Here is a 26,872-nt window from a genome sequence, read left to right as displayed (position 1 = left end):
AAAAATAATTAAAATGAAGAATTAACTGTTTACTGGATCCTGAGCTTAAGACTGGCTGAATCTGGTCAATTCTGAGATAAGTCAAAAGATGAATGGAAAATAAAATATCAGGCTGGACATGGTGGCTCATGCTTGCAGTCCCAGCACTTTGGGAGGCGGAGGCAGGAGGATAGCTTGAGCCCAGGAGTTCAAGACCAGCCTGGACGACATAAGGAGACCCTGTCTCTACAATTTTTTTTAACTAGCATTGTGTGGTGCACCTCTGGTCCCAGTCAGTACTTGAAAGGCCGAAGGAGGAAGGCCACCTGAGCCCAGGAGGTCGAGGATGCAGTGAGCCGTGATCGTACCACTGCACTCCAGGCTGGGTGACAGAGCAAGATCCTATCTCAAAAGAAAAAAAAATTACATTTAAAAATTTTTTAATGTTTTTAAAGAAAATCTCAGTGAAGGGGAGCATGTAAGAACTGGATGAAACCTTGAATACATTATGATATGAAACCAAATATATCAAAAGATGGTGCTTGAAAACAACAAATGTTACCACCTGACTCAGACTTCTTTATCGTTGTTTTATTTAAACTGTTATTGTCTCTGATTAGAAAATACAGTAATGAGGGCTAAAACTTGAACTGATGTGAAAATGCATCCATTAAGCAGTGTTGCCCCACCACCCTCTCCGTCAGTCCTATCTCACGATGGTGGGGAAAATGAAGACAGAACTCTTTGCCTTGCTTTGCAATCCCTCCTTTGAAGGCCTTCTGTCCCAGGAAGCCAATGTTCATTTGATGTGGAAGAGGGACCTGTGTTTAACCAAAAGCTGTCCTCCCCTCGATCCCTTTCCCATGGCTTACACGCCGGAGGGAGAGGAGATGACCAGAGGAGAAATCAGGGGAAGAAAAGGCAATGGGGGAGGCAAAGGGAAAGGAGAGGAACACTTAAAATATACAGTGACATTTGAGTAGGATTCTCTACTCCAAGACTTCTCTGGGAAAAGTGTCCAAACTGAGCATACAGGTGCGGATGGTAGAAAGAACACAGAACCAAAACCCTGATCTAGTTGCATTAACTCCATTAGGCCTGAGTTCCTCTGTAAAATGAAGACCGTGGAGGCACCAACTGGAGGATTTCTGTGACCTTCTCAAACTCTAAAATTTTTGTCACTGGACTGTTCCACTTTGAAGGGTCAAGAAAGAAATCTGGAGGTTGCAGAAATCAGGGTCAGGCGCACACACACACAAATCCAGCAGCATCCTTGGAACATCCTGAAGTCAAGAAAGGCATAGCACTGTCTGCCCCGGATAGAAGGAATTCCAGAAAACAGCCACGAGGTTGGGTCACAGAATTTCCTAAGAGGGCAATCTACAAACTGGGGGTTGATTTCCCAGTTCCTGGATCTTAGCAGTCAACACTCCAGGTTTTTTTTTCTGGAGCTGCCACCTCCAATTCTGAAATAATCCCATGTTTCAGATTGGGGCCGGAATGGTGGCAAACCTGCAGACCCTGGCAGCAACAGCAGGGCAAGGAAGGGAAAGGTCAGCTGGGCACAGTCCAGTTCTCAGCAGTAATGACAGCTCTAGAAATGAAGGAAGGAAGCTCAGAATGAATGCACGGGGGAAATGGGTTTTGCTGATGCATTTCCAGGGCCGGGCCGTACTCTTTGTTTTGGCACACTGTTCCTGACAAACAGCCAGTGTTCTCAACACATAAATACTAGTCGACGTTAACAACAACCGCATATGAGACCGTTCTCCATAAAGATGCCAGATTGCATGCAAATGGACTGGAAATACCTTGGAGGGTTTCACAAAAATAAGACAAAGGGCAAAGGAACTCTGCCAGAGGAGATGGAGTGCAATTCTTTAAAGATAGTAGGAGGGAGGAAGCAAAGAGCTCATAAATACAAGCCTCTTAAAATGGGACGCATTTACCTCGCGCCTACTGGGTGTCTGCAGCTCAGCTTGGTGCCCCACACAGGAAAGCGGCTTTAAGCGGCCGCCTTTGCAAGGCTCCAAGGCCCTGAAGGTTGATGCCTGGAGTGTCAGCGCCATCTAGTGGAAACATGGGGTATGGTCGCTTTGGACAGCCTCAGTCCGAAATGAGAGGCAGAGACAAACTGTCTATTTCGCATCTCACAACGAAAGATGAGAGAAAGGCTGTTGAGTTTTATTTCATCATCGCCCGTTTAGGTCAAAGAGATGCCACTTTGGCTCCCAGTCATCAATCAACTGGCAACACCCAGGGACCAGGCTGGGCTCCATTTGCACATTCCATTTCATCCCAGGTAGGGATGGAGACACTTAATAACGGCTTCGGAATCTTCTCCAGTTTGATTCTCAGATGCCAAAGCCTCCAGGCCATGAGCGGTCCCTACTTAAACAGAAGAGCTATCCTTTGGTACCCTCTCCAAAGAAAAGAAAGAGTAAGAGCTTATTTATGTGCAGGTGTGAGACCTGAAGATGAGTTAACAGCCACAGCACAGGGAGGAGGGGTGACAGGTACTGCTCAAATGAGCAGCAACCTTCGGCCACCTGGCAAGAACAGGCATTCAGTGCAGGGCTGGCCTGCTCGTGCGGGCTCCAGAGACCACTGTGTTTCTTAGAAGGAAAACAATGGGGCAGGGCACGGTGGATCATGCCTGTAATACCAGCACTTTCAGAAGCCAAGGGAGGTGGATCACAAGGTTTGGAGTTCGAGACCAACCTGGCCCATATTGTGAAACCCTGTCTCTACTAAAAATACAAAAATTAGCCGAGCATGATGGAGGAGGAGGAGGAGGAGGAGGGTGGGGGGGGGGGGAAGAAGAAGAATTAGGAGGAGGAGGAAGAGGAGGAGAGGGAGGAGGAAGGAAGAAGGAGAAACAACAGTCCAGAGATGATGCCATTTCTGGGGAAAGAGGTTGACTTGAGGAAGGCAGTCATGGGGATAAAAGCTCCCACAGATCCTTTTCCCTAAAAATAAAGCAGGCTGGGTGCAGTAGCTCACACCTGTAATCCCAGCACTTGTGGGAGGCCAAAGCAGGAGAATCTCTTGAGTTCAAGACCAACCTAGACAACAGAGCAAGACCCCTAACTCTACAAAAAATATATTTTTTGTGTTTGGTTTTCAAGAAGTGATTCAAATTGCTGCTCAGATTTTAAAACTTACTGTAACTATCAGTGTAAAGACCCATGCCTGGATCCTGTTTCATTTTTATACCGACTTGGTAAAAATGCTGTTCTTGACACCCTGTCCTCCCTATCCTCCCTCAAACCACATGTGATCTCTGAAAAAATAAAATTAGCCGAGTGTGGTGGTGCATGTCTGTGGTCCCAGCTGCTCAGGAGACTGAGGCAGGAGAATCACCAGAGCACAGGATGTTGAGGCTGCAGTGAGCTATGACTGTGCCACCGCACTCCAGCCTGGGCCATAGAGCTAGACCCTGTTTCAAAAAAAAAAAAACGCCGATCCAGAGTATTTTGTGATTTTACCTTTTACTACTCCTCCCTTGCTTTGTTGGTAGTATGAAGACCAGAGAAGGAAAGAAAAGATGGAAAGGAAGCTGAGCACGGTGATTCCCGCCTGTAATTCCAGCACTTTGGGAGGCCAAGGTAGGAGGATCACTTAAGATCAGGAGTTCAAGACCAGCCTGGCCAACATGGTGAAACCTCGTCTCTACTAAAATACAAAATTTAGCCAGGCGTGGTGGCGCACTCCTGTAATCCCAGCTACTCAGAAGGCTGAGGCACGAAAATCGCTTGAACCTGGGAGGCGGAGGCTGCAGTGAGCCGAGATCATGCCACTGCACTCCAGCCTGGGCGACAGAGTGAGACTCTAGCTCAAAAAAAAAAAAAGAAAGAAAGTGGGGAGGGAATATGCATTTCTTGAGTCCCTAGCCTATGATAGATAATATATGTGAAACCACATTGCTTTCTTCTCACAACAAACCTCATTAGGTCACACCTCCTGGGAAAGACCAGACGGATCTGTGTCACTATGTAGCCTTCCCCCTTTTCAGTACAAAGCTAGGCTAATCTTAGTGCAAAGCCTACCAACCAAACCTTTGTGGCATATAAACATGCCTAACTCAGCACATCATCCGTTCACCTCCACCTCCCTCGCCTCTGCCTCACTCTGGTTTTTCCTTTTGATGAAAAGCAGAGCGTCAGGCTCTTAGGAAGTAACTCCCTGACTTAGCTACACATTTTTACACGTCACTCAGTTTCTGTGTAGAGGGATTATTTTTTTTTCCATAACCAAAGAGAGATTTCCTATTGCTCTGCCCTACCGAGCTGTTTCTCGGATTAAGTCAATTATCATGGTTAAGTATCATGTCTTTGCCGAGAGACATTTGCGAACTAATTCTGTCAAATAGGGGATCTGGATTTGTCCTCTCCCACAATTAGACCTTGGGTGAAACATGAAACCGGCTTTGAGCTCCCCTCCCTGCCTTTCCTGGGGCTGCCAAACCCCAAGCCAAGGTTGCCACTCCTCTGCCTTGCTGGAGTAAAACCTGAGGCCCCGTGACGATCCTGGCTCTCTCACCAATGACAACCTCAAAAATTAGGGGAAACACACTTGTTTTAGAGGCAACAGGACAGACACATGAAGAAGGGTCAAGTACAAAGCCAAAGGAAGTGAACCTCGAACTTCAGCTCCAACATGAAGCTCGCAGGGCAGCCCGTGTTCTCTCCCCCAGCGTCTAATGCTCACTACTGGTAACTGCTGCCACCACCGTGAAACAGTGGCCACCACATCTTTATTGCATACTCAGGTGAATAACTTATTACACAATGAACACTCCTCCGTTAGGAGACCACGCCCACTTACAGAATGCAGCCGTGAATGCGGCAAATCTATTTACAGAGGCTGGGGTGCAAGACAGAGAAGTATCAGCCCCAGGAATTTAGAGTAAGAATGATCTGCAAATTCTCCTGACAAGGAGCAACTGGGCCTGTGCCAGTGAGGTCTGAAAGAATCCCTGGCAGAGCGTAGGGGGAGATTAGATCTGGGAATTGACAGCAAGTTTGGGGACGGTGCAAGAAGAGAGGGGTGACCTGTGAATTGGTGCTGGGGAGCTGCTGAGGCCCAATGTGGGGCAGCACCAGAGAGATGAGTAAATGTAGGGTGATCTTTTAGCCTTGCCTACCCAGGCAAGAAGGGTTGGGGAGCGGGGATGCCAGCAAGTTGGTTCCAGTGTAGATTCAGGTCAGTGCGTTGAGACAGGCCTGTGCTGTTTTTGTTCAGATGTGCAGGTCTGCTCTGGGCCAAGCAATCCTCACAAAAGCCACTGTGACTTAGAGGAGCAGGCCCCTAGAGCTGTGTGAGCCAACGTGCGCTCAGATGACCAGACCTTTAGTCCATGGAAAGTAACAGCAAGAGTAAGGGTCTAGGCCGGGAGCTGTGGCTCATGCCTGTAGTCCCAGCACTTTGGGAGGCGGAGATGGGAGGACTGCTTGAGCACGGGAGGTCAAGGCTGCAGTGGGCTGTGATCACGCCACTGCACTCAAGCCTGGGTGACAGAGCAAGATCCTGTTTCAAAAAACAAACAAAAAGAGTAAGGGTCTAAACTTGAGTTGCCTGAGACTCCCACTTAAAAGAAGTATCCTAAGGATGAGGACAAAAAAAAAACAAAACACCCCAGGCCGCTAAGAACTGGAGTCGTGTTAGTCCACATCAGCCCCAGCACGGAAGAATTGTGGTTGAGGTGGGAGGGAGGCAACCTCTTCCCATAGCATCTTGTACAGTTTTCTCAGAAGACTCAAGATTTCGCCCACATCCCTTTGAGCTCCCACTGGATCTGCCGCCCCGCTGCGTTTGTCCCAGTCTTCAGGACAGAGTTAGCTGCCCTCTTTCTTTCCTTCGTAGTCATTGTAAGGGCTCGGCCAAGCGTGGGCTCGTGGGATGGAGAATTCCTTTTGGGGAGGCTGGTTATGAAAAAGAAACAATCATATCGTGAAACCCACTCCAGTTCCTGCCATCTCAACAGGTCTCCAGTCTGGGCAGGAGTCTCAATTCCTTCCCCTTCTCCCAGGCCTCCCACCCCCAAGTGCTCTCTATGCCAAGCACTCCTTCTTCCCCACTAACCCCATGAGGCCAATTAGAGGAAAGAAGACCCATCATTCCTTCAAGTGGCCATCTAGGGGCCATCAGAATGGTAACATCGCCTGTTCCCAAAGGATCGGTGTTCCTGAGGGGCTAATGCCTTTGACGAAGAGGGAGAAAAAAAATCACTTACCTGCAGCTGGAAATGTGTGGAATAGGGGGCATAGAGCGTGTCCCCTGTCTCTTCAAAACCTGAAACAGGAGGAGAAATGAAAGCATTGGGGCCCCCACCTGTGTTCACCCCATTGTATCACTGATCACAATGTGACATCTTGCCCATTTAACTGCCTGTCTCTCCAGCAGACCTTAAGTTTCTTGGAGAGAGAGAGAGACTAGGTCCTCAAGCCTAGGACCAGGCACAAAGCAAACACAATATTGGTTGAATGAATGAATAACTATAATGACTAGGGACACCCTTTTTCAGAACTTCACCAGAGCCCCACCTCATCCTAGGATCATTTCAAAAGCACATTTGAAAATGAACCGGGCACGGTGGCTCTCATGCCTGTAATCCCAGCACTTTGGGAGGCCGAGGCAGGCAGACCACAAGGTCAGGAGATCGAGAACATCCTGGCTAATGCAGTGAAACTCTGTCTCTACTAAAAATACAAAAAATTAAGCCGGGCATGATGGCTCATGCCTGTAATCCCAGCACTTTCGGAGGCCGAGGCAGACGGATCACGAGGTCAGGAGATCAAGACCATCCTGGCCAACACGGTGAAACCCCATCTCTACTAAAAATACAAAAAATTATCCGGGCGTAGTGGTGGGAGACTGTAGTCCCAGCTACTTGGGAGGCTAAGGTAGGAGAATTGTGTGAACCCAGGAGGCGGAGCTTGCAGTGAGTAGAGATCGCACCACTGCACTCCAGCCTGGGCGACACAACAAGACTCCGTCTCAAAAAAAAAAAAAAAAAAGAAAAGAAAAGAAAAGTCATAAAAACCAGTCATTTCAGATATAAATCTGGCCGGGGTGTACCTAGAGTGAATCTCACTGGGGATTTACCTATTTCCTTAACTGCCTGACAAGGAAAATATGTACATATTTGTATCATTTTCTTTGGGAAGAGGCAGAATTGATAAGCAACTGTTTTCTGTGTATTTGGGGAAAATCAGAGGCTTGGGAAAGAAGGATAAACACATGCAATCATCATGAATGCAATTCAAAGCAATTCGTTTACTTCCCACCAAATTTACCTGCCCAATTTGCTGAATAAACACTTAAACATCTTTATGTAAGAGATCGTGAAGCACATAAGGATTAACCAGAATGATCCCTCCTTGCAGCTGACGCTGGAGAGTGAGGAACATATGACAGGCCCATAAATAACAATGCAATGAGACAGACACTGATAAGAGCATTTCAAAGTCCTACAGATGCACAGGGTGGAGTGAGTACCAGGGGTAACTGGGGAATGCCTGATCCTGGAGAAGGGCAGAAGAGGGAGACAGCCACGCCAGGCAGAGGACAGACACACCTGGAGCACGGGCACAGGCAGGAAAGCGCGGTGACTTGGTTTATCTGGACTGAGAGTAAAGCTTCAGAGGTTGTTGGTTCCAACTGTGGAAGGGCTCAGGAAGAATTTGATGGGATGGGGTGGATCACGGGACCCAGGGAGGAAAGTGAGCAGCAAAGCATGGTGGCCAGAGCAGCATTTTAAGGGAGAAAGCTGACAGTGGTCCATAAAATGAATGAAGGAAGGAAGACTCGTCAGTGAATGAGAACAGGAAGTCCAGGAGTGAGGTGATGGAGTGAAGCCACGGAACAGACAGGAGGGGCTGGGTGGTTCAATAACCTCCCTTCAGACTTCCAAGTGCCCTAGAAAGGGACCACAGTTGCAGTGAGTAGCACCAGGAAGTTCCACACCTCAGGCTTAAGAGCAAAGGAAAGACCTATTTTTAGCTGGCGCTAAGAACGTGGCCTTGGAGGTTCCTCATTCCTATCCCAAAACCACCCACTCCCTGTGATTAGACTTAAAGGTCAGTGTAAACCCTGGAGACCAATGATTAGGTCCCTATGAGCAGGGGCACTTTCTGGCCATCAGTTTAGCCTCTTTTGCTTATGAAAACAACACGAGAATATCTGGCTTCTCACAACTCCAGACAAGAGCAAAATCATTTGTTTTTTTTTTTTTTTAAGTAGAGATGAGGTCTTGCTATTTTGCCCAAGCTGGTCTCAAACTTCTGGGCTCAAGCAATCCTCCCACCTCAGCCTCCCAGGGTGCTAGGATTACAGGCGTGAGCCACCATGCCTGGCCTGAATCATTTGATTCTTGTATGTCTGCTATGATCTGTTCCTTCCCATTGGCCCAGAAGCACACACAAAAGAATGTGGTTCTTTGCACTAAACCAGAATCCTTACCAATTTTAAGGAGACTTCCTGCTGGTTTGTGATAAAAGGGCTTTCTCCCTTCTCTGCTCTGTGATCACTGCAGGAAATCATGGCTTGGTTTCATGCACTGAAATCTACAAAGGTTCTACATTTCTGGAAGGAATGCCTCGTTATCTTTTACAAAAAAACACAATCTCACCTACTTATTGCTGGGAATTTGTCTAGTTATCCCTTTTCTATTTCTTTGCTGCATCTTATTTTGATGCACAGAAAGCTCTGAGGTGTTCTGCCCCACAGGAAATTACACCACAAGAAAGGGGAAGTGAGGAGGGCTCTCCCCTGTCTACACCAATTGTACAAAGTACTCAGTAAAGATCCAGAGGCCAGCTTCTTGTTCTACTTGTCTCTAACAGGTTGGATGATTTTAAGAAAGATCTGAGCCTTAAGGAACTTACCTAGTCTATCAAGAGTATAATCTGGAAAATCTTGCATGTTCCTTACAGTTATAATATCCTATGATTCTCCCCCACCTTTCTACAAGGGATTCTCTGCCTAGCCAGGCTGTGTCTGTACCTTGAGTGATTTCCTCTTGAGAGTAGGCTTTGTTCTCCACACCATAGCTCTTCTTCATGAGTTGAGGTTTACAGAAAGAATCCTCAACAGGATAATCCATGGGGTTTCGTTGCTTTGTGAGCACCCAAAACTCAGGACTAACATAAGCCAACAGGAAGACCCAGCCATTGGCAGCCAAGGCAGAGCTGAGGATGGTGTCATCCCACCTGCGGTCAAAGTCAGGAAGCATGAGCAGGGTGATCCAGGCCACCCAGATGGCAATGGAGAGGAGCATCGTGAGGTAGATGTGGGCCCCATGTCTCTTCCAGCCCGTGAAGGAACCACAGAAGGTGAAGGAGGACATGAGGAAGGTCAGCGCCATCAAGAAGAGGACATAGATGAGCAGGAGGACAAAGTCTTCGTTGCGACGAGGAGCCGAAAGCTCAGAAAAGACATTGACATTGGTCCTATTCATGGTCAGGACAATATATTCAATAGCGATGACATCCTGGACGAGGCTGAAGCCCACGGCGAGACCCAGAATCACCAACAGGGAGAGGGGCTTCCTCCCCCGGACAAGCTGGGTCAGATTAAGAGCATGAGCCAGCAGGCAGGAGAAGCAGATGGAGAAGAGGATCCCAAAGAGGAAGAAGCGTGTGGGCCCCGTGCTCCCGTCCAGTCTGATGATGAAGGCAAAGGTGAGGCCAAAGATGCCCAGCACACCCAGGAGGAAGAGAAACTGAGTCGGGAGCATTTTTCGCCTGTTGGAGTCCTGCACCTTGCAGACGAGGAGTGGGAGAGCAAGCATGAAGGCCACCGAGGTCACAACCCCCGCTGCGGCCAGCGTTTCTAGGACGATGCCCCAAGCTTCAGCCTTATCACAAAGTCTGTGGTACCTGGATATCAGGCTACTGCGGCAACCATCAGGGACTGTTGTAGCCATTCTGGACCTGCAGAAAAGGAATGTTGGTGTGGGGAGAAGGTGGTGAGTCTCCTAACACAGTCCTCAGACATAGAAGACTAAAAAAGGATTAGGAAACGAATTTTGCATGTTTAGCCAGGGTTTTGACTTTGAGCTTACTACATTAAGTAAAGCTACTAACTTTCCCCCATCTCCTGTAGTAAATTTTAAAACCTGTTGAAGAACACGAAGAAATCTCGTATGTCCCTTTCCCCAGCTGAACTATCTTAATAGTTACCTTAAAGCCAGAGAACCTGAACACTCTGAAGAGGTATTTTGAAGCCTAATTTCAAAAAACTTCACAGGGCTGGACGTGTTGGCTCATGCTACTATAATCCCAGCACTTCAGGAGGCTGAGGCAATGGGATCATTTGCTCTCAGAAGTTTGAGACCAGACTGGGCAATGTAACAAGACTCCATCTTTACATGAAAAATTAGCTGGGCATGGTGGCATGCACCTGTAGTCCCAGCTACTCAAAAGGCTGAGGTGGGAAGATCACTTGAGCCCAGGAGTTCAAGGATGCAGTGAGCAATGATCACATCACCGCACCTCAGCCTGGGCAACAGAGCAAGACCTTGTCTCTTGGAAAAAAAAAAAAATATATATATATATATATATATGTATATATATATACACACACACACACACATATATATATATATTACAAATAACCTGCCAGGGATCCTGATTTTTTTTGCTAGTGTTTTCTTAGGAATTAGTAAACATGGAACTATCTAAGCTTGAAGTTAACACTTTAATCATAATTTTGCAGCCTCTACCTTTGGCCCTAATCCAGTTATTTGTAAGCATCCTAGTCTCTCATGGTTAAGAGGAGTTATCTGGATGGCAAATTTTTTTCTTTCTTTTTTTTTTTTTGAGATGGAGTTTTGCTCTGTCACCCAGGCTGGAGTGCAGTGGCACGATCTCAGCTCACTGCAAGCTCCGCCTCCTGGGTACCAGTGATTCTCCTGCCTCAGCCCCCTGAGGAGCTGGTACCATGCCACCACCACGCCCAGCTAACTTTTTTTTTTTTTTTGTATTTTTAGTAGAGATGGGGTTTCACCATGTTCGCCAGGATAGTCTCTGAATGGTAGATTTTTCTACAGAAGGCCAAGCAGTCCCTTCTGAGCCAGTGGCTGCGTCCTCTTCTTAGGCTCTGTGGTCTCAGAATGATTCTGCCCTTCCTCCTTAAGATTTGTTTTTGTTTTTGTTTTTGTTTTTTGGAGATGGAGTTTCGCTCTTTTTGCCCAGGCTGGAGTGCAATGGCACGATCTTGGCTCACCGCAACCTCTGTCTCCTGAGTTGAAGCAATTCTCCTGCCTCAGCCTCCTGAGCAGCTGGGATTACAGGCATGCACCACGACATCCGGCTAATTTTGTATTTTTAGTAGAGACGGGGTTTCTGCATGTAGGCCAGGCTGGTCTTAAACTCCCGACCTCAGGTGATCCGCCCGCCTCAGCCTCCCAAAGTGCTGGGATTACAGGTGTGAGCCACCGCGCCCGGCCTCCTCCTTAAGATGTATAAAGATGGCTCCATTAATTCCAAAAAGTTATGAAAGAGGTCTCGTCTGTCATAACCAGCTCTAAATTGGCTACCTGTAAAGACGAAAGTCCTGGATGGCACATAAACAGCAGGTAATCAAACAAAAAATAATCTTCATAGCTAACATGCTCATTTTTAGTATGGCTCCAATTTTTACTCCTTTTTTGGGGGGTTTGGGGGAACAGAGCCTCGCGCTCTGTCACCCAGGCTGGAGTGCAGTGGCACGATCTCAACTCACTGCAACCTCCACCTCCTGGGCCCAAGCCATCCTCCCCTACCTCAGCCTCCTGAGTAGCTGGGACTACAGGCATGTGCTGTACACCCAGCTAAGTTTTGTATTTTTTTTGTAGAGATAGGGTTTCACCATGTTACCCAGGCTGGTCTCAAATTCCTGGGCTCAAGCCATCCTCCTGCCTCGGCCTCCCAAAGTGCTGGGATTACAAGTGTTGAGTCACCCCGCCCGGCCTCGAATTTTGACTTCTAATCACTCTATGTATACATTACTTACTTCATTTCATAGCAACCCTATGAGGTAAAACTATTATCCCTATTTTACAGATGAGGAAACTGAGGCAGAGAGAAGTCAAGTTACATGCCCTACATCATACAACCAGGAAACGGCAGAGCCAGGATCTGAATCCAGGTCGTCTGGTGCCAGGACCCAAGCTCTCAAGTACTCTAGGTGTCTCCTCTCAAATCAGCCTTAAAATGAGATCTGAGATATCCTTCTCTCTCTCCTCTCTACCTCTCTTTCTCTCTCTCCCTATCCCTGCCCTCATCAGATGCCTCATTATGACCCTGGTTCCATCCTCCTAGTTCAGCCCCAGGAGGATAGGAAATCCCAGTAATAGACCATCTACAAAGCGAGAAATCTACTTACTCGGATCATCAAGAATCCACTGGCCGTGTAACAGTTTACTTCCCATGTATCTGTTCTTAATCTGTCAGGCGAAAGGCTTCTTTCTCTGCCCCTACAACCTTCATGTGAATTGTAGACCAGCTCCTTGACCATACCCCTAGGAAATCTAAATCCTCAGGATTCAGGGCACAAGTGGGAAGATAAATTGGGAAATTGGAAAAGAGAAAGGAGTGACCCCATTTCCTCAAAACAGGTGGCTCGCGAATTCCAAAGTCAATGTTGAATAAGATGTTGAGCTTCAACAAGGCTAGACATAGCTCTAGGTCCAGTTTCTCAACAATGTCATTCAAATTATTTTATTGCTTCTTTAAGTGTCTTCTACACTATTCTTTTTGTTGTGTTCCATGCTTTTTGGGCATGGAATATTTTTTCTTGAGTTTTTTTGTTTCCCAATGAGATTGTTCACGTGGCATTAAAAAGTTTTGAATGGACTAGAAGAGAACTATGGTGTGGCAGGAAAGAGGCCAGAGTTAGAGGAAGAGAAGGCTCGCAGAGGTCACCTCCAACCCTAAAGAGGGACGGAGATGATGCAGCAAGAAATCCAAAACAAGAGGAAGAACTAGGTTGGGAAGCAGGAAAAGATACAAAGCATCCACTGAATCCTGCCTCTTTCCTTAGAGCAGAAAAAACAACCTTCTTGGCCGGGCACAGTGGCTCATGCCTATAATTCTAGCACTTTGGGAGGCTGAGGCAGGCAGATCACCTGAGGTCGGGAGTTTGAGACCAGCCTGGCCAACGTGGCGAAATCCTGTCTCTACTAAAAATACAAAAATCAGCCGGGCATGGTGGCGCGCACCTGTAATCCCAGCTACTCGGGAGGCTGAGGCAGAAGAATCACTTGAACCCAGGAGACAGAGGTGCAGTAAGCAGGGATCATGCCACTGCACTCCAGCCTGGGCGACAGAATGAAACTCCATCTCAAAAAAAAAACACACACACACACACACACAATTTTCTATTAGAAGAGATAGTCATCTTACCAAAATTATTTAATTCACATAGCAAGTAGGAAAAGATTGTACATATGTATATGTATATCATGTGAATATATATTATCACAATATTATGTATAGTGTGTTAAAGTGATACCAGATATAGCTTAAATCAATCTTCCTGAATTTTAATAAATTTGACTCTCCAAGCTTAACTTTATTGTACGTAGTCATTCATTCAACAGATATTTACCGAGCACCACTCTGTGCTGATCACCGCTCTAAGCACTCAGTGGTAAAGGGGGAAACAGACACGTTCCCTACCACAGTAGAAGAGAGAGACGGATGGCACCTGTCACTATGGCCGTGGGCCTTCCCCCACCTTCCCTCACAGTGGGTCTGTCACCTGCACAGTCTGGCCTCCTGGAATCTGCACCACAGCCATCGCTACCACAAGCAGAGCACAAAGAATGGGCTATACCTCTACAGGGCAGTGCAGAACGAGAAACAGGAGAAAAAGGCAAATGAGGTTCAGATATCGGCAGCCCCTGCAATCCAAGCGCCCAAGTCTGATCCGCCTTGCCTACAAATGTCCCTTCTTTGATCCCCTCTTTGACATGGGAAAGGGGAGGTATGAGGGCTCTCCCAGGCTACACTGTGAATGTGGAAGAGGAAGACCCTGCCTCACTCAAGGGCCACGTGGGGAAGGAACTCAGGCCCTGTGCACTTGACTGTTGTCTCTCCACACCCCGGCAGATTAATCACCAGGGCGAGGTCTAGCAGGAAAGGTATTTCCCTCTTCCCTTTGATCTCTCCCTCTCCCTGCCCCTCCCTCCCAATTGCTCCTTCCCCACCCATCAGGTATTACTGTTGGTGGACAAGTAGCTGTTAATCATAATTACCTGGTCGTTATGAGGGACTTTGAACCTGATGACTCTAAATCTTGACAGAGATTGATGTGGTGTTTGCTTCAAGAACAGTTCTGGTACTGGACAGACAGACGGTAAGGCAGAGCCCCCATCTAGAAGCTACAGGCTCCTCTTCCTGTGCAGCTGCGGAGGAGGGTGCTGTGTCTCGGGGTCTTATAGCACCCACAGACCAAGATCCAACAAGAGCAATGGCAGTGGGTGTAAAGAGAAGAAAAAAACAATTTCCCCAAATTTCACCTCCACCTCCCACCTCCCAGTCGTGCAAAGGGGAACGGAGAAACAGTTCTTGAAATGCTTTAAAACATTATTTAGGCCAGGCGCAGTGGCTCATGCCTTTAATCCTAGCACTTTGGGAGGCCAAAGCGGGCTGATCTCTTGAGCCCAGGAGTTCAAGACCAGCCTGGGCAAGATGGTGAGACCACTGTCTCTAGAAAAATAAAAATGTAAAAATTAGCCAGGTGCAGTGGGGCACACTTGTAGTCCCAGCTACTCAAGAGGCTGAGGTAGGAGGATTGCTTGAGCCCAGGATTTTGAGGCTGCAGTGAGCTATGATCACATCACTACACTTCAGCCTGGGAGATAGAATAAAACCATGTCTCTATTTTTAAAATATTAAACATTTTTTTTAAAAAACTTGCTTTCATTATAAAAAGTTGTATAATAGAGTCCCATGTATCCAGCACTTCATTTCAAAAATTATTCCTATATGGCCAATTTTGTTTCATCTGCATTCCCTACCCCACTCCCTAGACTATTTTTAAGCAAGTCCCAGACACCATATAATTTTATCTATAAATAGTATGTGTATTTTTTTTTTCTTTTTGAGGCGGAGTTTCACTCTTGTTGCCAGACTGGAGTGCAGTGGCGTGATCTCAGCTCACCGCAACCTCCACCTCCCAGGTTCAAGCGATTCTCCTTCCTCAGCCTCCCGAGTAGATGGGATTACAGGCATGCACCACCACGCCCAGCTAATTTTGTATTTTCAGTAGAGACAGGGTTTCTCCATATTGATCAGGCTGGTCTCAAACTCCTGACCACAGGTGATCCGCCCCACTCGGCCTCCCAAAGTGCTGGGATTACAGGCGTGCAGGCGTGAGCCACAATGCCCGGCCCTTTTTTTTTTCTTTTTGAGATAGGTTCTCACTCTGTCGCCCAGGATGGAGTGCAGTGGTGTGACTGTGGCTCACTGGAGCCTTGACTTCCTGGGCTCAAGGTATCTTCCCACCTCAGCACCCCACCAAGAAGCTGAAACTACAAGTGCATGCCACCACACCTGGCTAATGTTTTTAATCTTTATTTTTTGTAGAGATCGAGTCTTGCTATGTTCCCCAGGCTGGTCTTGAACTCCTGGCTTCAAAGGATCCTCCCCCCTCGGCCTCCCAAAGTGCTGGGATTACAGGTGTGAGCCCCTATGTCCAGCCTAGAATGTCTCTCAAAAAGATAAAAACTCCTTCTTAACCATACTTTAATAACTAACAAGAATCCTTTATTATCAACTATGTAGTTAGGATTCATATTTCCCAATTATCCCACAAATGTCTTTTTTTTTTTTTTTTTTTTTTTGAGACGGAGTCTTGCTCTGTAGCCCGGGCTGGAGTGCAGTGGCCGGATCTCAGCTCACTGCAAGCTCCGCCTCCCGGGTTTACGCCATTCTCCTGCCTCAGCCTCCGGAGTAGCTGGGACTACAGGCGCCCGCCACCTCGCCCGGCTAGTTTTTTGTATTTTTAGTTGAGACGGAGTTTCACCGTGTTAGCCAGGATGGTCTCGATCTCCTGACCTCGTGATCCGCCCGTCTCGGCCTCCCAAAGTGCTGGGATTACAGGCTTGAGCCACCGCGCCCGGCCTACAAATGTCTTTAAAAAAAAAAAAAAAAAAAAAAAAAACCTTCTTAGTAAATTTTTAATCTGGATGACTAATTAGTTTGAAATTATCCTTTTTTTTTTTTTTTTTTTTTTTTTTTTGAGACGGAGTCTCACCCTGTCGCGCAGACTGGAGTGCAGTGGCACGATCTCCACTCACTGCAAGCTCCGCCTCCCGGGTTCAAGCCATTCTCCTGCCTCAGCCTCCTGTGTAGCTGCTGGAACTACAGGCGCCCACCACCACGCCCGGCTAATTTTTGTATTTTTAGTAGAGACACGTTTTCACCATGTTAGCCAGGATGGTCTTGATCTCCTGACCTCGTGTTCCGCCCGTCTGGGCCTCCCAAAGTGCTGGGATTACAGGCCTGAGCCACCGCGCCCAGCCGGAATTATCATTCTTAATTCTGTTAGCCTCCCCCACCCCATCCCTAAGCTGACACGGATTGCTTAACAAGTCTAAAATGTTCTGAGTACTTTGAATTTAGTCAGAGGAAAATAAAACTCACTGGAGTTATTAATAAGCAAGTCCACACTGAAAGGTTACCGTGTTGCCCAGAGAATGACCCAGGTAAGGGAAAGACACCAGGGGATTGGAAGAGAAGGACAGGGTTCTGAACAACTGAAAAGGATTTCTAGAAAGCAGCGTATGAGAGGGAAAAGAGAAGTGATCAGCATTTAGCGACATGAACTGTCTGGAGCTAGAGAAACAGCCTGGGAGAGCAACAAAGGGTTGGAGCAGGAAGGAGAAAAGAGAATGAGACTAGCGGTGGTTTGGATATTATTTGTAACCAAAGTCAAAGGAAGGGAGATCTAGAGTCCAGTCAACAAAGAACTTGCTCCCATAAAGACCAAATGGACCCCACCCCTCCACTTGACTAGATGTCCTTTCCTCCAGGATGGTTTTTTTGTTTTTTGGTTTTTTTGATGCCCAAGTCTGATGAGACACACATCTCATAAACTCTCAGACACTCTCAGCTTTTCCTCCCATAGCACTTGTTACACAACCCAGTCTGTCAGTAAGTCTGTGTTTCCCTCTAGACTCAAAGGTTCTGTGCAGGTGGAGACTGGAGACTGAGTCATTAAAAGTTCTCTCTCCCCAGCCACTTGCCTAGCACCTGATGCTTAGTAAGTACCTAACCAGAATGGATGAGGCAGCAAGAGAATGGCCCTGGGTGTGTGGGGTAAGGGGAGTCAGGAGGAGGACGGGCTGCTCGTGAGATAGGGTAGGATGGGCTGTGCCTGGTTTCCTCTCAAGCCCTCAGGCTGCTATCCTTAGTTCTAAACACCCTTCCTCCCACCCTCCCTCCCACCCTCCTTCTCAAACGGGCTGCCAAAAATTGCACTTTGGGTCTGAGATTAGGAGTGCCTGGCCATGTTGGCACCCCACTCCTATCTTAGTGGCCACAGGTGGCTCCCAGGAAAGCATGAATCCTGAGGTTTTACTGGTAAGCAGGAAGGGATTAACTGGGATCCAGTCATGTGCTCCACCCAGTACTCAGTGACTAAACCCTGCACTTTGGAGGGAGATGGTAATGTTTCAGCAGGAGTAACCTCTGGCCATGGGCATGAGCAAAGGACTTTGAATATGAGGATGAGACCCTCTTCACTTATTCCAGCTGCTAACAGTTAACACACAGCCATCCAGTAACACAAAGATGCCCACAGCTGAGACCCTGGAATCACTTGTTGCTGTCTTAAGCCCTTTTGGAATGAATCTAGGCATAAAAGAAAGGTGTTTTTTGGGGTTTGGTTTTTTTTTTTTTTTTTGGTTTGGTTTTTTTTTGATGTTTTTTTTTTTTTGAGACAGAGTTTTATATTGTTGCCCAGACTGGAGTGCAGTGGCATGATCTCAGCTCACTGCAACCTCCACCTCCCGGGTTCAAGTGATTCTCCTGCCTCAGCCTCCCAAGTAGCTGGGATTACAGGCATGCGCCACCATACCCAGCTAATTTTGTATTTTTAGTAGAGACGGGGTTTCTCCATGTTGGTCAGGCTGGTCTCGACCTCCCGACATCAGATGATCTACCCACCTTGGCCTCCCAAATTGCTGGGATTACAGGCAAGAGCCACCATGGCCAGCCTCAAAAGAAAGGCTTAAAAAAACCAGTGGGGGAGAGGGAAGGGAAGAATAAGAACAAGGAGGAAGAGGGAGGAAAGGAAAATGAGGGAGAAGTCACTTCTTGGGCTCAACTCCAAGCCCTCTGTTCCTCCTCCCCTTTAGGGAGAAGGGGCTTCAGCTGCCAGGCTGTGTGAACAAGTAAGTCACTTGACCTCTCAAAGCCTCCTCTCATCTATAAAATGCAGGACGCGCTGCTGAACTACGTGGTCTGAGCTCATGTTCAGCTCCACTGTTCACCCATCGTACATAGGGAGTTTCATGTACAAAACTTCCAGATCTTTCTTCCTCCCCCTCATCCTCACTCTTGCCCCATCTCCTGTCATTAAAAGAATATGTGCCACAAACTCCTATCCAAACTAAAAGCCAGGGCTGGAGGTAAGGTTGAAGGGTCAGAAGAAGAGGCACACCAGGGGACTGCCCGCCTGAAGGACAAAGCCAGAGGCTCCTGGAGCAGCGCTGACCCTAGACGTGGCCTTGACTGACACACAGCACTGACCACTGTGCAGGGACAAATGTGAACATGTGATGAGTCTCCCGCTTTCGGTTTCTAACCTGAGACTCCTCTTCATGACCAGAGAGATGTGAAAAGTGTCTAGAGTTGCTTACGACTAGGCCTGGAAGGTTGCCCATGCTGATTCTATGCAGTCCTTCCCAGAGCATCTGCCTCAGCCTCCCGAGTAGGTGTAATCCCAGCTCCTGAGGGCCCGGAACCTTGCAAAGACAAACTGACTTTGTCTTCCTTCCTATGAGATTTCTCCCATTCTGTCAAAATGTGTCTTCGCACCAGCCCAGCCCTGAAAATGTGTGACTTGCTAGCATGTTCATTTTCTCTGTATTCTCGAATTGCTACATTCAGTCAGTAGTAATAACAGTCATGATGTAATTATGAGTAAGAATAATGACAACCACGGTCACCTCCTGAGTCCTATTATGAGTCAGGCACTATGCTGAGCAGTTATGTGTTTTTTACACATGTTCCCTCATTTATATGCTTTTACAACCATTATCTCATTTAACATTCCTACAGCCCATTTTATAGGTGAGAAACCTAACTGAGAGAGAGTAAGGTACCTGTCCAGTGTCACATGGTCAGGAAGAATAGCTCTTCCTGAGTAGTCATCATGATAATTCAATCCTCCTTTTCACCTCTAAATCACTGTCATCACCTCTAGAGCTTTTCTCCCTGACCCCAACCTCTCTCCATGTAAACCACCATATATTCAAGCATTGGCTTGCTGAGAAGTCTCCAAAACAAGCAACCCTCCACCTCTATGCAAGGCGAGCAGATCTTCCTAGAGTTCTGTATGTTCCGTCTGGAAGGGAATTTGGGTTCATTTAAGGTCTTCTCATGCTCTTTGCCTCAACACATGAATTATTCTCCTGACCAGAAAGATCCTCTCCCTCCTGTTTATGATCCACTTACCATATTTCTGCAAAACTTTGCCCAAGATTTAACCTCTATCATGAGTTTTTTGAATTATTATTATTATTACTATTAATCCTATAGCTCTTTTTTTTTTTTTTTTTTTTTTTTAGACAGTCTTGCTCTGTCGCCCAGGCTGGAGTGCAGTGGCACGATCTCAGCTCACTGCAGTCTCTGCCTCCCAGGTTAAAGTGATTCTTGTGCCTCAACCTCCTAAGTAGCTTGGATTACAAGCATGCACCACCACACCTGGCTAATTATTATATTTTTAGTAGAGGCAGGGTTTTGCTATGTTGGCCAAGCTGGTCTCGAACTCCTGGGCTCCAGTGATCCACCCGCCTCAGCCTCCCCAAGTGCTAGGATTACAGGCGTGAGCCAACACACCTGGACTTGAAATCCTATTGCACTCTAAATGTGTTGATCTCTTCATAGTTTTTACAATTAAATATTTCTTGGCACTCAAGTTTTTCCATATCTGTGTTATATATTACAAATTAATATCAGTACTGAGCTGCCTATCAGACAACAAGCTTCTTAAGAAAATAGAACAAACTTGTATTTGTTGGTATCCCCCTTACTCTGTACTCTACACAGTGATTGCTGAGCAAATGCTTTGGACTAAGACTGAGTGCTGAATATTTACCCAAAGCAAGTTATTTATTAGCAAGTGTGAGTAATGGTGAGGAAAATTTTTTGAAGATGAATATGTGCTGATGTTAATCCTCATATTTCTACTCAGGCTGAGTTCTTTTAAGGGAGAAGTCCCACAGAAATCCCTCTGTCCTTGATAAAGGGTTAGTTATAAATGCAAAGTGTCTACAGGGAAATCTCCAGGATCCCCTATTCTGGGTAGCCATCCCAATTCTGATGACATCAAAGTGATTAATCATGGCAACAACTTATGAATAACATCTGAATAACATCACTGAATTGAGTTTCTATGTAATAATGAGAGAAAATAAGTCACCATAGCACCACAGACAGATCAAAACAAGCATAACCATGGTGTTCATTCTAATTTCTACACTTCCAGGTAGTTCCCTAGGCGTATTACCATCTTCCTGTTACTCTAAACAAAGCATATAGACTTGAGTAATGTGAATGTAAAATGAAATACTGGAAATCATTTCTTAAAAATAAAGCTTAATATTTTGAGTATAGTTTCTAAATCTCTTATGCCCAGAATTCAAAGAAATGAAATTTCCAGAAAATAAGAAAATAAAGTCAAGTCCTCTACTAATCTACTACTTTTTTTTTTTTTTTTGTCTCACTCTGTTGCCCAGTGGGATCTTGACTCACTGCAAGCTCCGCCTCCCGGGTTCACACCATTCTCCTGCCTCAGCCTCCTGAGTAGCTGGAACTACAGGCATCTGCCACCATGTCTGGCTAATTTTTTTTGTTTTGTTTGTTTTGTTTTGTTTTTGTATTTTTAGTAGAGACAGAGTTTCACTGTGTTAGCCAGGATGGTCTTGAACTGCTGACCTCATGATCGGCCCGCCTTGGCCTCCCAAAGTGCTAGGATTACAGGTGTGAACCACCACGCCAGCCCTCTACTAGTATACTATCTTAAGGCTCTCAAAGATCCCTTCATTTAAATATCTTATTCTGATACATAAGAGTAATATTCACTGGATCCAACAAGTTCAAAGCTAAACTGATCACCTCTCCTTACAAGCTTATCTTTCCAAGCCCTGAGAACGGCACTACCACCTACTCAATTGCCTAGTATATCTAAAAATATGAAATATACTATGTAATGCAGAAGGAGATGGAGATGACCAAACCATGTGGCCTAAAATTAGATGACAATAACAAGTAACTATTATTACAAGAAATGTAAATGGTAACTGTTTTATTTAAAAAAAAAAAAAAAAAAAAAAAAAGGCCAGGCACGGTGACTCCTGCCTGCAATCCCAGCACTTTGGGAGGCCAAGGTGGGCGGATCCCAAGGTCAGGAGATCGAGACCATCCCGGCTAACATGGGGAAACCCCGTCTCTACTAAAAATACAAAAAAAATTAGCTGGGCATGGTGGTGGGCACCTGTAGTCCCAGCTACTCGGGAGGCTGAGGCAGGAGAATGGCGTGAACCCGGGCGGCAGAGCTTGCAGATCTCACCACTGCACTCCAGCCTGGGCAAGAGCGAGACTCTGTCTCAAAAAAAAAAAAAAAAAAAGACTAAACTATATCATACCTAGAAGGACCTAACCTAAAACAAAAAGATACACAAGAGTTAAAAGCAAAAGAACAGAAAGAAATGAAAATAAATTCAAAAAGAAGAAATACTAACAGATAATATTTATTTAATAAGTATTATGTGTCAGACACAAAGTTAAATAGGTTATTCAAGGTAAAATAATTAAGCAGAAGTTGAGGTTTTCATATCATACAAAGTTGTAATCAAAGTAAAAAGGCATTATATTGACCAAAAAGCTTGTTTTACAATAATTAGGGATGCTCTACACTGAAGATAAAATATACAATATGAATAAGAACATGGTAAAATTGTGTAAATGTTCTATGGATACTTTAATAGAAATATTCTCTATCTTCATATCTTATTAGATCTCCATTACTAATCATATAATTCAGATCCTCTATATTAGTGATCAGCGTAGATTTTCTGTAAAGGGCCAGATTAGAAGCAATTTAGACTCTGCAAGCCACACATTTTAGCATGAAAGCAGCATAGATGATACATAAACAAATAAGCATTGCTGTGTTTCAGTAAAATAGTGGTTTATAGGCAGTGGCTTATGCCTATGCTCCCAGCACTTTGGGAGGCCACGGCAGGCAGGTCACCTGAGGTCAGGAGTTTGAGTCCAGTCTGGCCAACATGGTGAAACCCCGTCTCTACTAAAAGTACAAAAATTACCCAGGCATGGTTGCGAGCGCCTGTAATTCCAGCTACTTGGGAGCCTGAGGCAGGAGAATGGCTTGAACCCGGGAGGCGGAGGTTGCAGTGAGCTGAGATCTCATCACTGCACTCCAGCCTGGGCTGGAGATAAGAGTGAGACTCCATCTCAATAAAAAACAAAAACAATTAAAAAAAAAACAAAACATTTTATTTACAAAAAGAGGCTATAGGCCGTATTTGGTCCATGAACCACAGTTTGCCATCCCTACTCTATTATGATTGCTTAATAGGAACTATGGTCCATGGGCCAAATGGAACATTTGCCAAAAAATGAGCAGATTCAGAATACAAAGGCAAATCTGGAATTCTAAAATAAAAAATGTACAGACCATATAGTCTGACCACAGTGCAATAAAAATAAGAATAAAAGAAGAAACTAACACCCTGAACTACTCAGGAAATCAAAGACTCCTCAAGCAAAAATACTATTCAATTTATTGTTTACTACACCACCAAATGAATTCCTCAGCTTAATCTGTGGACTTTAAATTGTAGTGGACTCAGAATGAGAAGAATAAAATCACACCGTCAAAATTGTTTTTCATACCTTGTTGTCTTTGATTACCATTAAAGACTAGAATACAAAAAAGCCAGTTCTAAAGAGGACTTCCAAGGTGATGTGTGCAGATAGAGAGGGGCTAGAATCTAAACACAGGAGAGGAAATTGGGGGCCTCCCCAAGATCCCTATGAGGAACTCAGGCCCAACCCCTTGGCTGATCACAGTTCCCTGTTCCTGTGGACCTGGGAGGAGAAATCAGTCTTCCTGACTCAAGGCTGAGAGCTCTTCCCAGGAAACAAAAGGGTTCTGCTCATTCTATTCTGCCCTTGAAGCACTCACCTCTCCACACCCTTGGAGGGGCCCCTTGTCTCCCAGGTAGCGCCCCTCCCAGCCATTCCTTCTCCTCATTCCTTCCCTCACCTAGCAGACACCGGCATTCAAACCTGGAGATTGTGTGCCCCCTTTGCCCTCACCCCTCTGGTGGTCCCTAGCCCATTGTATCTGAAGTGACTGAAGTGTTCCCCTTCAGGAATGAACCCATAGCAGTGGCTGATTCGGCCAAACCCCTCAACAGGTGTGTTGTTTACACAAGCCTCTGAGGAGAAAATCAGCCTGGAAAGAAGTCAGGAATCGAAAGTCCTTCAAATTTCTTGATTCTGAAGAGGTTTCAGCTGTTGGCTAGCCTTTCCCGTTGATGTTTAGAGCTGTGTGCTAGCCTTTCCCACGGATGTTTAAAGCTATTTGTGGCCGGGCATGGTGGCTCACACCTGTAATCCCAGCACTTTGGGAGGCTGACGCAGGCGGATCACCTGAGGTCGGGAGTTCGAGACCAACCTGACCAACATGGGGAAACCCTGTCTCTACTAAAAATACAAAATTAACCAGGTGTGGTGGCAGATGCCTGTAATCCCAGCTACTCAGGAGGCTGAGGCAGGAGAATAGCTTGAACCCAGGAGGCAGAGGTGGTGGTGAGCTGAGATCAGGCCATTGCACTTCAGCCTGGGCAACAAGAGGGAAAGATGGTGTCAAAAAATAAAATAAAATAAAATAAAGCTATTTGCCAGCCTTCCCCAAGGACGTTTAAGGGACCAGATTGAACAGCATCTACGCTATTCCCAAGTCCTTTCTATAAAGTTGTGGGTGGAAGGTGAGCTCTTAGTGCACATTCAACTTCCTTCTGTCCCAGGTTCCTGAGCAACTCATGGGACACCAGAGTGGAACTGACCGCCACACACATCAAGAGAAAAGGGATGGGCTTCCAGATCTAATTCGCAAAACTCAGAAGGGCTTTTTGCAGTATCTGGGTAAAGTAGCAGCTGTCACCGTGTCCTCCCTCCTGCCCCTGCCCCTTGTTTCCCACTCCCCCTCCACTCCCAGTTCCTTTGGGTCCTCTGAGATCTCTCTCCCTCTATTCTTTTCCCTCAGAGTGATCCCAGAGCCGCTCACCTCCTGCCTGGCCGGATTCCACCTACTCAAAGTTTGTAGAATGTGTCCGAGCAGAAACTATTACCCTGATCATCTCTTTGCTCTCCGCGTCTATCTTAGTCTGGGAAACCCGCAAAGGAAAAAAAAAAAAAAAAAAAAATCTAAGTTGTTAAACTAGAGGAACTGTTTCCTAGGGAATTTTTTTCTCATAGCCAACTGTATTCCATTACCAAGATTTCTCTCCTCTTCTATCCCACCCCTCCCAAGGCCCCGCTCTCCCCAGACGATTTAAATCCGGAGGCCCGAGCACTCTGGGCCCCTGGCGCCTCACTTACCCTAGTGCCCAGGCGCTGGCCGTGAACTTGGTGCCGCTTCCCGCGCGCAAGAGGGCAGCAGGCGAGCTCCTCAGTGCTGGGGGCGCCCTCGGACAGCTATCCCGCTCTCCCGCTCCGAGCAGTTGTTATAAAGGCGGCCCTCGCCGGAGGGAGGGAAGGAGCGAGGGGTGAGCAGAGGGACAAGGGGCGGGGGAGGGTCGAGGCAGAGGACACGCCTATTCCAGTTTCACGGCACTTCATGCTGTTATGAAAATAAAGTCCTGGTGCCAAGGAATGACCCAAAAGCCGTCTGACGTCAGAGGCACAGTCACCCCTGGAAGCGGGGCGGGGGTGACCACCCGGCCCTACCCAGCGCATCGGACTCCTCCGAGACGTGCTCATGCGCTGGTCCCAGGGCGCCGGCTACGACGGGGGAGCCGGAGCAGACCAGATCCGTACGGGCCCCGCCAGCTGTCACCTCCCGGAGGAGCCACACCCGCCTCCCCGCAGGCACTCGGGTCCACCTGGGGCAGGAGCCCAGCCTGCGAGATTGCAGCAGCTCCGCCGTGAAGTCCAGCGGGACAAGCCAGCCTTCCTCCACTTTCTTTGGTCCTTAGCTTAGCCTTTCTCTCCATCACTCTCCCCCAGCCACTGCCGTATGGGAAGCCAGGCTTAAGAAAAAGGAGGCAGCCACTTTCTCAGGGCTCCCCAGCCAAAGCCACGTGAAAGCCAAGGAAAACTTCCCCATCAGATCCGCAGTTAGCCCAGCAGCTCCACCTGTGACAGTCTAGACAGGCACCATGAGTGCTGCTCTGAGGCTGAGAGATAAGTCTCTCTCCTTTCGTAACTGCCTCTCCTAAAGCCTCGACACTGCAGGCTGATGGAACGCGGCGCCAGATGAAATTATGAAATGAAGAAATTTGCTTTGGCGCCCGGTTTCCCCTCCCTCCACTGCCCACTCCTCTTCCAGGATCAAGCCAATCGGACCGAAACTTGGCTTTGTTTACGTGTCAAACAATCCTGGAGTGGCTGCCCGCCTGTGTCAGGGCTCCGGCCAGGTTCTACCCCATGCCTCGCGGGAGGCAGGAGGGACTCTGCTTTTAAGGTGGTTGTCAGCGCGCTTGGCAAACTAATCCGGATTATTCTGCATATGAATAAACGGGGGAAGACCCAGGACTCCCCAGCTTTCTCCCCATTTCTCCCCACACCCCAACTCTCCAGAGCCTAAAGTGCTTTTCAAATGTGACCTACTGGAGACTGTGACCCCACCGTTGTTAGGTTTTTATTTCACTCCCAAAAAAACACAGGCAGTGCCTTGAGTGTTGGAACACTTCCTTTGAGGTGCGCAGCCCAGGGGTCTGCGAGTCCACCCCTTTCACACCCAGGGCTCCCAGGGGTGTGTCTGGCAGAGTTGGGGTGGGCACTAAGAGATTGGTGGGACTGCAAATGACAGTGTTTTATAGTGTGTGCCATCCACTAAGTCAGGGCTTCTCTCTGGACCCCAGCGTTCTCATCTGTTCAAGGAGGAAGTTGAACTAGACTACCATTGTACAATAGAACTATAATTCAAGCCACAAACATAAGCCACATTTGTTTTTTATTTTTTTGTGGGTTTTTTTCTTTCTTTTTTTTTTTTTAGACAAGGTCTCACTGTCACCCAGGCTGGAGTACAATGGCACCATCGGCTCACTGCAGCCTCAATCACCCAGATTCAAGATATCCTTCCACCTCAGCCTCCCAAGTACCTAGGACCACATGTGTGCATTACCACACCTGGCTAATTTTTTTGTTTGCTTTTTTCTTGTTTGAGACACTCTCACTTTGTCACCCAGGCTGGAGTGCAGTGATACCATCATGGTTCACTGTAAGCCTTTACCTCCCAGGCTCAAGCAATCTTCCAGCCTCAGCCTCCCAAGTAATTCTTTTTATTATTTATAGAGACAAAGTCTCGCTGTGTTGCACATGCTGGTCTCAAACTCCTGGGTTCATGCCATCCTCCTGCCTTGGTCTTCCAAAGTGCTAGGATCTCTACACCCCCTCCCCAGGAGTCCTCCTAATTAGGAGGATCT

At 46.9% G+C, this 26,872-nt stretch overlaps 1 protein-coding gene across 1 annotated transcript; it reads right to left on the bottom strand.

Annotated features, from left to right (window-relative positions):
• Positions 1 to 557: 557 nt before the first annotated feature.
• On the bottom strand, positions 558 to 25,332 carry GPRC5A (G protein-coupled receptor class C group 5 member A). Its single transcript, XM_007967710.3, has 4 exons — positions 24,825 to 25,332; positions 8,986 to 9,914; positions 6,215 to 6,273; positions 558 to 5,903 (listed from the first exon to the last, which is right to left on the bottom strand). The coding sequence occupies exons 2-4, from the start codon at positions 9,905 to 9,907 to the stop codon at positions 5,817 to 5,819; spliced, it is 1,068 nt and encodes a 355-aa protein (XP_007965901.3). The 5' UTR covers positions 9,908 to 9,914; positions 24,825 to 25,332; the 3' UTR covers positions 558 to 5,816.
• Between the last annotated feature and the right edge of the window lie 1,540 nt (positions 25,333 to 26,872).

Source organism: Chlorocebus sabaeus, chromosome 11, assembly GCF_047675955.1.
Source record: "Chlorocebus sabaeus isolate Y175 chromosome 11, mChlSab1.0.hap1, whole genome shotgun sequence".
Taxonomy (NCBI): domain Eukaryota; kingdom Metazoa; phylum Chordata; class Mammalia; order Primates; family Cercopithecidae; genus Chlorocebus; species Chlorocebus sabaeus.
This window is presented reverse-complemented; position numbering and strand designations above follow the sequence as displayed.

Excerpts from the sequence above, each read along its gene's own strand:
- GPRC5A (XM_007967710.3), bottom strand. The coding sequence starts at position 9,907 with ATGGCTACAACAGTCCCTGATGGTTGCCGCAGTAGCCTGATATCCAGG. Across the intron at positions 6,274-8,985 it reads TCAAGAGGAAATCACTCAAG|GTTTTGAAGAGACAGGGGAC; the intron begins GTACAGACACAG and ends CTCCTGTTTCAG. Across the intron at positions 5,904-6,214 it reads CCACACATTTCCAGCTGCAG|CCTCCCCAAAAGGAATTCTC; the intron begins GTAAGTGATTTT and ends TTTCATAACCAG.